General features: G+C 36.6%; 1 protein-coding gene across 1 annotated transcript in view; it reads right to left on the bottom strand.

Annotated features, from left to right (window-relative positions):
* The window catches only part of nmo (serine/threonine-protein kinase nemo), a 38,694-nt gene extending 22,027 nt beyond the window's left edge, over positions 1-16,667 (bottom strand). Inside the window, 2 exon segments of the mRNA XM_081977252.1 lie at positions 14,771-15,075; positions 16,273-16,667. Of these exon segments, the coding sequence (XP_081833378.1) occupies positions 14,771-14,991 (221 nt within the window). The 5' untranslated portion in view covers positions 14,992-15,075; positions 16,273-16,667.
* Positions 16,668-16,784: the final 117 nt, after the last annotated feature.

Here is a 16,784-nt window from a genome sequence, read left to right as displayed (position 1 = left end):
ATACAGTCAGTACAGTAAGGAGAATACAGTCCTTCAAAGTTCAGTTTAAAAAATCGGTTTCTTGTCATAACTGTCAGACCGTTAAAGCAATTTTGATCAAATTTTCGAATAAGTAGTTATGAAATTAATACTCATTAGGAGATGTTAATGACGTTTGTCGAAACTGTCCAGTGGCGTAAATACAGAAGGATGGTATTTTCTACGTCACTGAATATTTTTCAAAAATTACAGTTTCTTTTACTTGTTCGTTTTGAAAAAATATCTCTTATAAAATTCTGATTTGAAACTTCGGTTACGAGATAATTGAGTTATTACGTCCAAACACCCAACCCGACTTAAAAATTGTCTTGAAAACGGTGAAAATTGACTTAACAAGCTTAAAAATGTTTAATGTTGTTGTATCCAGTTTTCATAATTTCCAGAAAAATTGAAAGATTTTAGTTTTGAAAATTGACTTAGAAACCTATAAATTTACTTTGAAAATTGGTGAAAATTGACTTGAGAGGCTTAAATATTTTCTTTGTAACCAGTTTTCATAGTTTTCAGACAAGTTGAAAAACTTTAGTATTGAAAATTAATTGTAGACATGAAAAACTACTTTCTCTAGAATTTTTGACTACAAATTCGCACATTTAAACCTTGAAAATTCACTTGCACACGAAAAAATGACTCCGATGCAATGAAAAGTGACATCAGAAGCTTAAAATTTGCATTTGCAAGTAAGTTTTCATAATTCTAAACAAATTTCATTATTTTAGTCTTGAAAATAGTCTTAAATACAGGATATTGACATTCAATTCATGAAAATTGACTTGAAGGCTAACTTTTCAAGTTTTTTACTTTGGTTTTCATTTTCTTAAAACTCGGTACTATTTTTAGGGCTTTTAAAACTCCGAAAATCGAGTTTTAAAACTATCTTCACCAAGTTTTTGTCGTAGCAGACTTAAAAAACAATTTTGACATTTTTCATAGGCTTTAAAATGTCATTTCAAGCTTTGTCACTATTAAATTGACTTCTAGACACTTCAGTGTTAAAAATTCGAGCAGTTCTTAAAAATCTAGATTGTTTTTAGTGCTTTAAGGCTGTTTTCAGACTGAAAAATCGAGTTTATATGCTCTTCAGGATGTTCACAAAGTTTTCAAGCTTATTCACTATTAAATTGATTTCTACACTACTCGGAGCAAAAAAATAGGGCATTTCTATGAAATTCGGACTGTTTTTAGTGCTTTAAGACTGAAAAATCAGTTAAGAACTATTTATAATAGTAAAAGTTAAATTTCAAAATCCTCAACGATGAAAGTAATAAATTTTGGCACTTACGATATCAGTTTTGAACACTAATTTGGACTGTTTCCGATGTTTAATTGAATTCTAGACTTGTTTTAATCCAAAAAATTGAATTGTACCTACACTAATTAAAGACCTGAAATAGACTTTTGGACTGTCTTTAGTCTTAGTAAATTAGTCATTTCTAGTCGTAAAAGTCAACTTTTAGACTATTTTTAGTAGTAAAAAATTAGTGTTATGGGCAACAATCATAGTCTTGATTTCGGGATTGTTTTCGTGCTTCAAATCCAGTTTCAGACACTCAACAATGGATTGCACTATGAAAAAACGAATTTAATCATTCAAGACTCTCATAAGTCTTGAATGATCAGTTTTACACAGTTTCTAGTCTAAAAAATTGAACGCCCGTAAAAAGTAACCTCACAGATGACCAGATTTTAATCCTTTTGAACCATTTTAAAGTAACAAATACAATAACCCAAGTAGACATTTTTGTAAATTTTGAATAATATCCAGTAAGCGTAGAAAATAGAGCGAAAAAATAAAAATTATCTCGCCATATCAACACTTCAAAATAATTTTCACAAATGTCATTCACATCACGTAATGGCAATTCATTTCATAAGTACTTGTTCCAAATTTGAGCAAAAAAAACATTTTTTAAACTGAAATTTGTAGGTCTGTGTTCTTTAGGAAGCGTTCTTCAGGAAAATGACATAATGCATGTCAACTTATTTTTGATGGACTATCGAATGATGGATTATTGACACTTAAAACTGGACCACCCTGTATAGTAATAGATTTTTTGATTGACCTTCCATACGTTGCAGACATCTGGTTCCAAAACGGGTATTTATAAAATACAGATAAATACATGAACCTGGCGTGGGTCTTCATGGCGGGCCAGGTGCGTCGGTTCACGGATTGCAGAAAGCCGTTGTGCAGATGACTTATTTACATTGTCCCGATAAATGCCTTTTCCATATCGGGTCGTTAAATCAACTGGTGGCAATTTGCTGCCCGAAGAGAAGAAAAAAACCTGCATAAAGTCCGACTGCCTCGTGCAGGCTTGCGCGCACATTTACCATCGAGAACGTTACGCAACCCAGCAGGTGGTTGCGAGGGTTTTGCACCACCATCATCATCGTCAGAAGCAGCAGCAACCACGATGTTTTTTTTAGTGCAGTTGTTATTTCACTGTTTCGACGTTTCTATATTTCAATGTCATCACCAGGTGCACCTTTATAAAGCTGGTGTCAGTTTTGTCGATGCAGGTCTGTTGAAGCTAGAGAAGAAAAGCAAAAACCTGCATTTGTCCAATCAGAACATCGAACAAACAAGATAAGGTCGAAACAGAGACCCGACTTGATCCATGTCAAATGTCACACACACACAACATATATCTCGAAGGTCTTTAGAAGAATTTTTAACAACTTGAGTCTATAATGACCAAGGGAGAGCAGGTAGTCGTTTGCTCGAAAACACGTGGTACCAGCTTCCTATTAAAATAATTTCCGAGGAACCCGAGACATTCCGTTCTCATAGTGCTGCACCAGGTCCCATCTCGCCTTTCGAGCACTTCTAGGAATTTTTTATGTTGGCCTGGATGTTCTTAAGTTGCACACACATACACATAATGGAAAAAGTAGTGACGTTAGCTACTTAATAGCGAAATGGCAGTTTAATGCCGAGGACGTTGACTCAATCCGAAAGTGGCTTAATAAGCTTAGAAAAGCCATTGTTTCGAATGTGCCGGTGCAACCCACCAGATAAGGACCGGCCTTTGAAATAGCCGGTGTCTGGGAGTTTCACGTGCAATATACCCAGGTGGTTTGGTTGCCATTTGCCGATTACGCAGTATCTTCGTAAAGGTTAGAACATTGTAGTGTGTGGGTAATGTGGATTTTATCACTAGTAGATTACGCACACACATATACCGCGAGAATCTGTTAAGCAACATTGTTGACCATCATCAGATTCTCAGTATCAAATGACAGACATCCTGGGCATTATTCTCCGAAATGACACTGAAAAAATGATCGATCAAGCGTCGGACACGGTGTAACACGTCACATTAAATCATCGCAGCGACATTCCAGCCATAATGGATCTGATTATTTCTTTCAGGCCCGCAGAGATGACATTAAAATACATAAAGATAGCAAAAACTAGTTTTCTCCTTAATGGATTTCCTCGAAAAGTTATGCGCGGATTAAGATAATGGAGGAAACAATGCAAGCGGGTCATTTCGAAATTTATTGCGCCACCGAGTGGGAATGCCTTCGTTATCTCTATGACCGTCTTATTCACCTTTCCTCGATACGATGTTTTTCCGATTTAGTACAAAAAATGCAGTTATCTGCCATGTTTTTAATAACTTTGCACCGATCAGCGACTATTAGTGAACGATTATTTAGAATTGAATGCGCGCTTGCAACAGATTATTGTCGCACAATACCGGATCACACCGACAATCACTTCAAGTTTTTATCATAATAATTGGAAAACTCCATTTTTGCAGTATAAGTCACGGTCAGGTCGTTGATATTAATCATCGAAAGGTTTCCGCAGTTTTACTTTCAGGTCAGTTCCACCGTATTTAGAAAAACAGGATTTTTTATCGCTTGCTTTCAAGGTCTTTAGGTGTTTTACCTCAGTATGGATAGTGGAAAGTATTGCAATAAAACAGTTATTAGAAATATATTTAAAAAAACAAATTCCAATTTTCTGAATTAATTTTAAAAATGTCCTTTTAAAGAAACAACGGACAGTAAAAGAATATTTTCCATTAAATTATGGAATAATTTTGAAAATGACCCTAAATTGACTTGACAAAATGTAAACGATTTATCGAGCGATTTATGCTTCATAGTGATAATGCCTTAAAACTGCCTAAAATGCCTCAAATGCCATCGGCTAAATGCCAATTGCCTTGAAATACCTCGAAATGCCTTTAAATTATTTAAACTGTCTTAGAATGCTTTCAAATGTTTACCCATTTGTGGCATTCTTAAATTCAGTTATAAGGCCCCTGATATTGAGATGATACACCTTGATGACATACACCCTTAAAAGTACTTTTTTATGATCACGTGACAGTTTTTATGTTAGATCTGCTTTTACAATTTGTACATTGACTTTTTGTATTTGACTATTGTTAAAATGTCATAAGGATTAAGAGTTCAATAAAAATGACTTCCTCCGACTTTCGTAACTGTTTTAGCAAACTTTAAAGACCCAAAAGCTCAAAATTGACTTTTTTTTTTGTCACGTGACAGTTTTTAGGTTAGGTTAGGGGACAACGTAAAGGTTTTTCCAAATTTTTGACACTTGATATGACTTTTTGCCGAAAGCTTAAAATTGATTTTCGAAGGTCAAGTGACTGTCTTTCCATATTCTGACAAACAAATATTATTTTTTGTACGGTTGCCCGAAATTACGGATTATATTTTGACGTTTGCACGAATCTTCTAACTGTCATAATAACCAAAGACAAGAAAAATTGGTAATCTAAATTTAGACAGTGGTAAAATTGTAAAAACTACGTCACGTGACCTGATAATTAAATTTTTAAGCTTGCAATACTGTAAATGCCAGTTGACATCGGTCAAAATTAGTCACGTGAACTTCAAAACGCAGTTTAAACTTTAGAAAATTGGTAAATTAAATTTAGACAGTTGTAAAAATTTAAATTGTAAAATACATGTCACGTGACGTTGATAATGCAATTCTGAGCTTGCAACACTGTAAAGGCCAGTTGACATCTGTCAAAATTAGTCACGTGACCTTTAAAATGTCGTTTAAACTTAACTGGCTGAAATTTTGATTGATTGATACACTGTATTGTCTACTGCAATGTATTACTTAAAATATCGCAAAATTTCCTTGAAAGAGACTTTATTTTGCTCAAAATACCACAAAATATTTTTAAATATACAGACAATGCCTCAAAATACTCTCAAATGCCTTGTGTACCGAGTGTGTACACCAAAATACCTCGGCGATCTACCTAGTTTATCACAATAGAGTTAACAGGAAAGATACCATAAACGAGCAAAGACCCTTCTTGCTACAGGTAACCAAGGCCCTTGACTAAATTTGGCACAAGGAACCAAGGTGTAAGGTGCTGGTAACACTAATTGCCAATATTCACTCTTAACAGCTTGGCGTTTTAGGTTTAAAATCGATCAGATAAGACCAATAGTACAGTAATAATTGAAATTTAAAGCTTTACCCTACTTAAATTATTTAAATTTTAAACAAATAATAAAAGCAGCACAAATTTGAAGGTGACAGTACAGAAATAAAAGTTGTAAGATGATTCTAACTGCATCTGGTATTCTTTTAAACAAATTTTAGTGACGAGACGATTATGTGCCACACCAAGAATAAACCATTAAATAGATGTGTAAATTTGCCCATGTTCCCATAATCTAAGCTTTTTGCAACACTTATCCGAACCCATACTTGAGACTCTAATCCGCGCCAGTGGCGCTCTTCAATGCCCAGTTCAAATTACTTAAATACCAGTTTGGCGCAGAAAAATTCCGCTTTTCATTTACATTTACAAGTCGGAACTGGCCTACGAACCGCTATTAAGTCTCATTACTCGTTCGGACGGGACAAGTTGAATAATTAGCTTTGGGAAATGCTTCCTTAACTCTTTGCACCGTGTGGTCGTGTCGTGAGAAGTCGCCATTGCCCGTACGCATATACTTTTATATACTCCTGACTGACTACCTTTAAGCTCTTTTTCATCGGGTAACTGTACAGAATTTTACGATTCATCGGCGCCACTATGACTTTAAGACGCATATTTTTCCATTTAACCCGCTAGAGGCGCCATAGAATTCTTTGAGATGCGCAAGCCATGTTCGTAAATTCATCTAACCTGTACCCTTATAAAAAAGTTAGTTCAACAAACAAAACCTTTACTTTTCATATTTTTTCTGGTTAAACGATACCAAGTAAAATTAAAAGCCACACAGAAAAAGTAACTGGCAATATCGTTATCCTGATTTACACGGTCTGCCTTCCGGAGATTCATTAACTCTAGAGCCGTGCAACATCAACCTAATAAAAATGTTTCTTACACGTTTCATACGAGCAGTTCTCAAGATAAACGCGATAATCGTCGAGTTGATGTATGTGTCCTTTTCTTCTTTAATCATTTATATAAGAATAATGGTTATACTTGTGTTTGAGATGTAAACAAAGACACCTTCTAGCGTTAACTGCGAGCATCTAAAGAAAAAAACCAGAGCAACAACGTTGTAACGCTTTAATTGCTTTCATAAGCATCGATAACAATGCAGTAACAGTACAGAGCCCCACTTTTCTTCTTTATGAACGGTTGTTGCGGTTTTGAAATGTTACACTTTCCCCACCCCCTCGCCATTAGTTTTTTTCCTTCAGTATTACCCTGATGATGCTAATGGTCGCGGTACTTTCCGTTTTCGTATCCGAGCGTGTTTGCACACCAATTCCACGCAGCAGTATTTTATTGAGACATAAGGCTTAAAAAGTGGGCCAGTGGGTCACTATACGAGAAAGAGACTTTCCGGACAGCGCCAAAGCGGAAAAAGCATTTTATTTTTAGACTTTAGCCCCGAAAAAAGGAAAAGATCAATTCGACTAGCAATTACCACCAAATCGACTTGCTAATTTTAAAAGACACCATCAACTTAAGGAAGTTAGAAAAGTGTCTATTCTACGTAGTTGTGTGTCTTCACCTGACTATGCATATTTGACCACTCTTGCATATTGCCAGCTCAGGAGTTTTGCGGCGACCATCCATCGGGCCCCGGAATCACTATTTAGAATTGACATACTTTATCGTATTAACATCTATTTTGTTTTATGAGTATTTTTAATTTTGTAACTGTTTTAATAAAACAATCTTTTTTTAAAAAGGTGTTACAAATAACCAGTAACATAAAGTGGCGCAGTCAGTAGGATATCGAAAGGGATTTCATCGCGAAAATCTCGTCGGTTTCCACCGTTCATTCGAAAATCGAACTTGTATTATTAAGAAAGTGGACCGGAAACATTGTTCAACGTGTTCGTCGGGACAAGTAGTGCGTAAGGTAGATAGAAGAAACCGGTACGACCAGCAGAAAGAAGAATGAAGACTTCCTTCCTGTAAGTTATCCTTGATTATATCTATTTTTCCTGTCTATGTCATTCTCCTCGAATTCTTCTGATTCCACTTTGGAAAACAGTGAAAACGAGTTATGTTTAGAGCAACCGATTTCTATTGCAGAAAACGATCATTTAGTTTTAGAAAATTTATTTAGTAACCTTACTATTACTAAAAGTTTACCAATAATGGCTCCATCAGTTTTTGATACTAAACTCTTAGATATTGTCCCAAAATTCTAGTTATTTAGAAACCAGTAATAAGCTGATTATTACTTATTGGAACAGCGACATAGTTGATTGTGTTCAAAATCTTACATTAATATTCGGTATTTATGCAAAATTAATCGGAAAAGCCCGAGAAGTATACAGTATTTGTGTTTCTAAAGATTGGAAAACTGTTAAAAGTGCGTTAATTGCTCATTTTGGAGATCAACGTGACGAAAATGGTTTACTATTTGATTTAGATCAATTGAAACAACATGCCAATGAATCTTCTTTACAATTTTATACCCGTGTAATGTCTAATTTAAGTGCTTTACATAACTATGTCGATACCCATACTGATACAACTGATATTAATACATTCAGAGTGAAAAAAGATTTTTATAATCTGCATGCTTTAAAAATATTTTTAGCAGGATTAAAGGAACTATTAGGGTCAACAGTTCGAGCAATGAAACCAAAAGATTTAGCTGAAGCTAGACAATATATAATTTCTGAAAGTAATATCAGGCATATTCAAAATCCAAATCGTTTGGAAGGAAATCAAAATCAGTTCAAACCTAAACATCAGATTAAGACCAGTAATAATCCTCATCAAAACTTATTTTTACCAAATTACCAATATTTGCCTAATTTCAATAATACACAACCTCAGCAATTTGTGCCTCAAAATCAAGGATCGTTCCCTCGTGGACCAATTAATATTCAACCGAGACCAGTATCCCCTCAACATTTTCCAACAAATCGTCAAGTTTTTGGCCCTCCAAAAAACCCAACTAACGTGTGGAAACCAAATCCACAGAGAGCTCAATATCTGCCAAAACCAGTTCCAATGAGTGGCATATCTCATGGTACTATTAAGCCTTTTAGACCGCAAAACTCCTGAGCTGGCAATATGCAAGAGTGGTCAAATATGCATAGTCAGGTGAAGACACACACATAACTCCTCCATCCCTAAAGGGAACGCAAGGGTGGAACAACTTGCGTTTCATCAACCATTACCATAGCGAATGTCGGTACGCGTCTCTTGTTATTCATAATCCTACTGACTGCGCCACTTTATGTTACTGGTTATTTGTAACACTTTTTTAAAAAGGTGTTACAAATAACTAGTAACATAAAGACGTAGTCAGTGACGGTCTAATGCCAAATTTATGTAGGTCACGCGACAAGAAATCTGGAATCTAAACTGGCTTGTTCAATTTCAATACAAAACAAGGCTGACTTTTTAGTGTAAAACTGTTAAGTAGACCGTATGTTACGTAATAGAACCTAATTAGATCGAATCGACCGATAGCAAACGTAATATACCTTTTGTGTAAAATCGATGCCATTCTCGTGTGAATTGATGGAAAAGCAATTTTTCACCATTACCATACGTTCGTATATTATTTTAATAGAATTATCGGTATATCGCGAGCCACTTACGCAAGTGAAATCGCGAATCCTTCACGACTCGAGCTACTTATTAAAACGCCGAAGCAATATTAGGATATCGAGCGCGGTTTTTGCGTTTAAATTTTCAATTATTATATGTCCTTAATTTTATCCCAGTATCAATGCCGGGGTACATTAAAAATCGTCATTGAATGCGGTCAATTGTTTTGAAATTTTTTCCTTTCACGTCAGCGTTACGATGATCAAATTTGGTGACTAAGGCCGCACTCGTTTCCAAGCGAGCAGAGCGTTTTTGACGTCACAATGACGTAATTTGGCAAAACCACAGATTGACCAATTGTCAAACTACGTCATTGTGACGTCAAACAAACTCTGCTCGCTCCATGGAGAATGAAAACGAATGCGGCCTAAATGTATGGTTTGACATTTTTTAAGTGACTATAATGTAAACTTTTCAAAAAAATTGCTATAAAACGAAGCAGTCTAGGGTGTTCCAGATAAGCTAGATTAATAATAATTATAAATAAACACATTCAAGTTTTCAATATTTACAGTTGTGTAAAGTCGATAGTACATAAAGTTTTTATCAAAGTTTATCCGTATGTATGTAGGCTACTCCTCTGATAAGAAACGTGAGCTTTTCTGCAAACATTTTTGTAGTAAAAAAACCTTTCTACTAAACTGTTTTATTTCGGCAAATTCCAAAAATCTTTTCCCGGTCAAACCAGCAGACTACCAGTCTCTATTCCCGGGCAAGTCCCGGCCGAATTCTGTTTTGGGACGTCCCTCGGGAGAAATTTTGAAATTGCCGCCAGTCACGTGGCTTCTAGCGTTTATGGTAACGCGACGATGCCATGTTGTGTACATGACAATGTTTTTGTTTTCAAATCTCGACAATAATAGAATGTGCTACTCGTACTTCAGTCATATTAAAACTTTTTATGTTAGTCAAATCCTAGCTGAATTAAGTAAGAATGGTGTCACTACTTATACAAGGATAAACTTACATCAATCCAGGCAAAAACAAATTGGGGTGCTTACCTGAAACAAAAAAAAAACTGACCTTAATAAAACATCTAAACAACCGGTAAATTTATAATAATATGGCAACCCTGTAGTCCTGGATCAATAGGGGAAGCAGTAGCGAGCGGCAAATTATTGGTGTGTCCCAAACTTCAAAGGGCAGAAGGGGTGGTTTTACGTTCGAAACGTATAATTCGACAATTAAGAGGTTAAGCTCAAATCGGATACGTGCAAACTAAAATTAACTCGCATACACACGCCGATGTAGTTTATGGAACTGACCTTAATAATCGGGAACGGTTTGGGATGATGCCGTGGGAATGACCGCAGAAACAAATGCATACATGTGTGTATCTTGGCAGGAGATAACCAGTTATAATAAGCTTTCTAGTAGGTTTACTTTGTTGCATTTCATTCCGGAGCCATTAGAAGAACCCGTAACGGTTTATTATGCTTTATTCAGCTGGTTATTCAATGATAAACGAACGCTACATCAATTATACAAGGCGACGATTCAATCTTGTTTGATCAAAAAAGATTTGATGTGAAACGGAACAATATGTTTTCAGCTAGAGAGTGAAACTGATTACGCGGTAGATGACCAACACCCTAAATGCATAAAAATAGAGAGTGATACTTAATAACTTCATTCAGTTTACTGAAGTAAGGAAATGGAAACCCAAATAAATTATTAATTCTTATAAAAACATTTAATAAAAATTTAACTTCCCCATCCGCGGTGGTGAATAACTTTCACAATTAACGCTAATTGACTTTTAGTAGGCTACGAGGCTGATTCACTTCATTAAGTGTTGTTTTGAAGGAAATCGGACGTGCACGCGAGCATATGGAAAATCTGAATTTTCCCAACAAGTTGTATACATTTTCATTTATTAAGGATGTTCGAAAGTGCTTCACGAGTTATTTGTTAACGATTTTACAAAAAAAATCAACCCAGCAACAGATTGACATTGTACAGAGTTTCTAAAAAGACAAAATGCACAGAACAAATATATTCCAGATGACTCTAGTAGCCATGAAAGGCAACATAACTTTAAAGATAGCAGAATAGTAGAGAAAATACAGGGTACTAATAAGAGAAGAACAATATAACTTGATGTATTCCTTGTAGCGTTAAACTGTTTATTTAAAAGAAGACATTAACTCAATTATACTGTATCACAGTCACAAGATGATACTTCACTGTTCGGTAGGTTGGACTAAAATACTTACTATACTTTGCACACCATGTATAATCCTTTGCATCAGTCATAACCACATCCTCTGTCTCACCTTCTAGATAGTTGTGCTCCAGCGAATGAAATATGATGCGGTATTACACAAATGGTGTCATTATTCATTAGTTTCTATACAGAATGTTCCCGATGCAATGATTATAAAATCTGCACTCCAGCAACTGTTTTCCTGATGAGAAGAATTAATTCATCTGACAGGTAAGGTCCAAATAAGATTATTTCTTCAGGCGGGTGTTCTGACCAACACTGTCCTTCACACTAATCAAACACCCAGGCGTTTTGCAATCTTTGCGTTGCAAAAAGTTGGCGAGAGACAATGTCGAGAATGGAAGACGAGAGAGAGAGAGCGGAATAATCATCGAAGGCAAGGCAAATGCCTAGGTTAGTTAAGTTAAAAGTAGCTGGGTCCGATAATGTTGACCCCTGGACAAAAGCGCGTTTCTCCGCCTGTGCATCCGGTTCTGCCAGGTATGATTCTCGTTTCTATTGTCACGAAAAACCAGCTCTCCCGGCGGCACACAACCTCACAACCAGCTTCCATCTCAGGGCCGGCGCACATTCCCGTAATGTCCTAGCCTTACTACTTGTGACTTGTTCTCACCGTTATCGTTGACTAATCGGAATCACTCAAGATGCAAATTACTTCTTACCGCAGATTTTTGGGTCAAAAATGGACCAGGATTGGGGGGCCAACCTAACACTGATCGGAACGGCCCTGTAAATGTGGTCGAACGTGCATTTCTACCTGTTCTTACCATTAGCGACCCCGAACGGAGTCGTTGCACCTACGTCAGAGACCTATTTGTTAAATTATATGGTAGTTCAGCAACCCATTTTGTAGACGGTTCTGCTCCTCTATAAAGAATGTGATGACCCTCGATGTGCGGCATTTTTCAAGCCAGTTCGAGTTCTTTCAGATTATAGGTAAAATCGGCAGGTACAATCAGGTTCAAAAAACTTAATTCTTAAGATAGGACATATTAGAACGTGCGACTAACAGAAAAGGGGGAGACTCAAGAGAGAGAGGGAAAGGGTTAAAACCGGCAAATCAAAGCTTTCATCAGAACTTATGTCAGCATTTGCGCTCCAATAAAAGGCAATTCACAGTCTATTTTTGTCGCGTCTTGTGGACGACATGCCTTGCAATTTACTGTCTTTCACAAATATGCAACCAGGAGCTGCCAAAGCCTTACTGATGAGTCCTAAGGCAGCTCTTGAGACTACACACATTACTACGCCATATCCCTTATTTTTCCCTGTTCTAGCTTCATCTTGCACATCCACTACACTTTAATCTGCTCGGATTTACTGGCACTCCAGGATTCGACCACGACTATCCTCAATACCATAAACAGAAGACATCCATGAACTTTTGACATCAGAGACGATCCTAGAATATTGTGACAAACCACACATCAATAGCATACATAGAAAAATCTTTAAATTTAAGAAAAGTATTTAATAACTTTTTAGGATCTCCGTTATGTGGGCCATTTTAGTAACGCCAAAAAAACCTAACCCAATTCCGGTTACTAATAGAGTAAAACCAGTTATTTCTGATTACTTAAAAGAAGTCAAAAACCGGCAAGACAAGGCACAATTGAGCGAAAATGGAAAAGGAACGTTTCGCCCTCCTCTCAAACACGAACAGATGCTGCACTTTTATCATACCTACATTGTTGTCAGGTCTTACGTTTGAAATTAAGATCTCACCTTTTCTCTCTGAGTAACGGTAAATAATGAGAGAGAACCACAAAAAACTTGAAAAACAATTCTGTCAAGTTGGAAACATTTTTTAGGAGCTAAAGAATTAATTGAAGTAGTAGAGACCTTTTTCCTTCTTGGCAACCTTGCTTATCAACCGCCACCTGCCCAATCGAACAGCTGGCCAGCTCACCCCCGGCTCTTTTTCTCTTAGGCCGTGACAACAGTCCAAATGTACTGATGATGGCTAGATCCTGTTCCAGGTCGACAAACTTCCCCCTTTTCCATTCAAGTAGATATATGGGGACAGGTTTAGAGTAGACGATGCACAAAAAAGATATAGGATAAAATTGATGAGCAGTTGGCACCACCCTTAGCGATCTGTATAGTTCACAAATCAGGGTTATAAAATGAAAAAATAGTGAAATTGCAAATTAAATTCTGTAAAAAATGTTTGTTTGAATCAACATCTAATTATTAGTAGAATATTTGGATCCTTACCGATTACTGAGTACCCATTATTGATATCATCATAATGATAATTTTATCAGTTAACCTAATTAAGTGCACCCAAAATAATAGAAATTTACCTACCACGCACTTTAAGTAAATTTAGTTCTGAGATATGTAGATCGAGTGTCCCCCCTAAACCTCAGTTTGGAAATACAAAATACCGTCATTTTCAGGAAGTTGATCATCACTATCGTTGTGTGTAATTTAAACGGGCTTCATTGCAGCTTAGCCATCTTTACCACAGAAGTACGATAATGTCAGGTAGGCAAAAAAACAGGATAGAGCACGTATTACAACCGGGAAAGGAAAAAAAGAAAATGAGTTTCAGTCCGGCGACTCTACACCAGGTCGGCCTGGGAGCGCATGCAAAGGTTCAGTGTACCATCGAAGGTAAAACATTATAAAACACAAAGTATATCATACCATGGCAAGGACATCGACCCAACCACAGCAGGACTCCGAGAGCACAGACTTGGGGCACCGACGACTATATCGACGTGACGTTATTTTTGGCTTCCTTTGTCCCGGTTCGTGTTGGTTCTTAATAGCGGACGCATATAAAGCCCTCTTTATCGGCCAGAACCATAAAGTGACAAATAGGGTTATTAACACGTGTTTAGAAATATTATGCCCCGTTTCGATGTGGAACGTGAGATACACAGCATGCAACTTTTATTTTCATATTAGGGTATGGTTTACACATCTGAATTAAAAGAAGAAACGCTCATGAACTGCACGTCGTGAATATGCTAACAAATATTCGGACAAAAGTCGTTAGTAACGAATGAATGGTAAAAGCAAGGGTAGAAAAAACAAACCCTTCAAAATTCTATTATATTCAGCACTGAAACACTCTCTGTACCTTTAAAAGCTTAATGGTGCCAGTACCTGCACATACGCCTACCTCTCAAACCAAGGTGAAACCAGGACAAAAACTAGTTTATTTTACCTGGTCTTGGGTAGAAAAAGGCCAGGCAGGCAAAACCCTAACCAATTTCTGAGATTTACTTGTTGGTGCTTTGCTAAAGACTTTTCAAGATACTTTCAAAAACTTGGGCTTTTACAGAAGAAAGGACACCAGTAGCTTGCCGATTGCTTTGTATTTGTGGGAATACACCAATAATTCTGTGAACTTGAAATTCTTCAGATATTCTAAACACTCAGTATGACTGTGACTTTGCATCACTTGCAAACATTGTTTGTGTGAATAAAGTCTGGAACTTACCATACTACTCCAAAGGCTCCATAACCGATAGGCCGGTCTGCTTGGACTTGTTCTTGGGTGTGAGCGGGCGTGGCCGCGTGTTGGGGATGGTAGTAGGGCTGGGCGGCGTGCAAACCACCCTGTTGGGCCCCAGCGGCGGCGGGCCCCGCGGTACCCTGCATCAGGCTCATGGACACGGACATGGACACCCTGGTGTGGCAACTGGGCCCCACAACAGCCATCAAATTGAAAATCCTACGTTCGGCGTTTTGTTACTAGTGCCGAGCATGGCTGTTCCTTTTGGTCACATTCATTTTTGAGAATATCTGAAATTAAAATAAAAAATTAAGTAGAATACACAGTAATGTACAAGTTAAGTCTACTCTACCTATTGTAAAGTTGAAATCGACTTATTACTTTGCGCTGTTGAAAAAAAAAACAGAGAAAATAAGAGGTGTTCAGGAGTCTAACTGAAACTATATCCTGTTGACAAGGCTAAAAACATGGCAAATAGGGTTAATGTAATAACTCTTCTACACACTTTTCAATAAATAAATCGAAATTTACTGCTCAAATAGAAGGAAGCTAACTGAAAAAATGATACATCTTCCCTAATACCTATCTTTTGGACTTTTAACATAATAAGCATTCCATGCCTGGGTTGTTGTTATGTAGGTATACACTACGTGCGCTCTTGCATTCTGTACACTAGTATAAAGTTTTTTTTAGATAATTTTGGGCCTTAAAAGAAAAAAAAACTAATAAAACACATATTGGATATTGGGGAACTCAAAAAAGCCAAGAACCACCAAAAAAAGCCCTGAGAGATGACAGATGACAGATTGACAGTTCATAAATCCTAAACTGACAATTAAATGATACCAACCAACAAAAAGTGAAGAATTTCTTAAAAAAAAACAGTGATGCCAATAGATATATTTGCAAAGCCATCTAGGTTATGACTGGTAGGAGTGATTATTTTGAATATGAAAACTGTGTTTTTGGTCTAAAAACTATGATATTTGAAGCATTCATTATACAGCTTTTCAGTCAATATTAATTAAAACATCTGCAGGACCATTTTGTCAAAATCTCCACTCAAAGGAATCTGCTACTCTTAGTACCACTTGGATCACCCTGGCAAATCAACATGCCATAACAGTTACTTTTATCAGTTCCTGTTTAATAAAGTTCTAAAGGTGTATGGACTTGAAATTTTAGTGAAAAACTATGGTATTGCCATGCTATCCTGACATTAGATAGAACACACACACACATTCTCTAGTTTTATATTTAAAAAAAGCTCTAAAAGGATGGGCCTATAAAAAATCAAAGTAGGCTTCCAGCAACAACATATTGTTATCCTTTACTATTCAATGGCAATTAACTAGTGGGGTGATGAATTAGACCTGCTCCAGAGGTACAAATGATCAATCTTTAGGCAAATTATCCTGTATAAGTTAAATTATTATGATTGCATGGAAAAATTAACTAATAACCCATTAAAACTAGGTACCACTTACCATTACAATATTAATGTCCTCCAAAATAATCGAAATTTGTCCACTGAACTGCAACGTCCGGAGAATATGATGTATACACTTGACTACTATTTACAGAAAAAGTACGCACAATACTTCAACACTTTCAAATATGCAACGAAAAAAAAAACATGCACACTGAGTATAAACTATTCAAGAGGAGTCCAGTTCACTAAACGTTGTTTCGCGACGGTTGGTATGATTGATAACAATTAACACGCGGTCAATAACAGAAAATCAAATCTCCTACGTAGGTCAGCGAAAAAACTGAAATAAACCTAAGAAGGGAGCAAATTTATTGTTAAATAAACACAACAGTTATTGTGTTTTAGCTGTACAGAAGACCGCGCGAGTAAACGCAACCACCACGACTTCAATAAGACTGAGAAACGAAATCGTGGAGAATGGTCGTCGGTCGGTCGTTCTCGAACGCGCAAACGCATTTGCAATTGTCGGAACCCTGCTTTTACACATTTATCACGAGAATATCTGCT

Source organism: Ips typographus, linkage group LG4 (genome assembly GCF_016097725.1).
Source record: "Ips typographus isolate SLU linkage group LG4, UJ_Ityp_2.0, whole genome shotgun sequence".
Lineage (NCBI taxonomy): Eukaryota > Metazoa > Arthropoda > Insecta > Coleoptera > Curculionidae > Ips > Ips typographus.
This window is presented reverse-complemented; position numbering and strand designations above follow the sequence as displayed.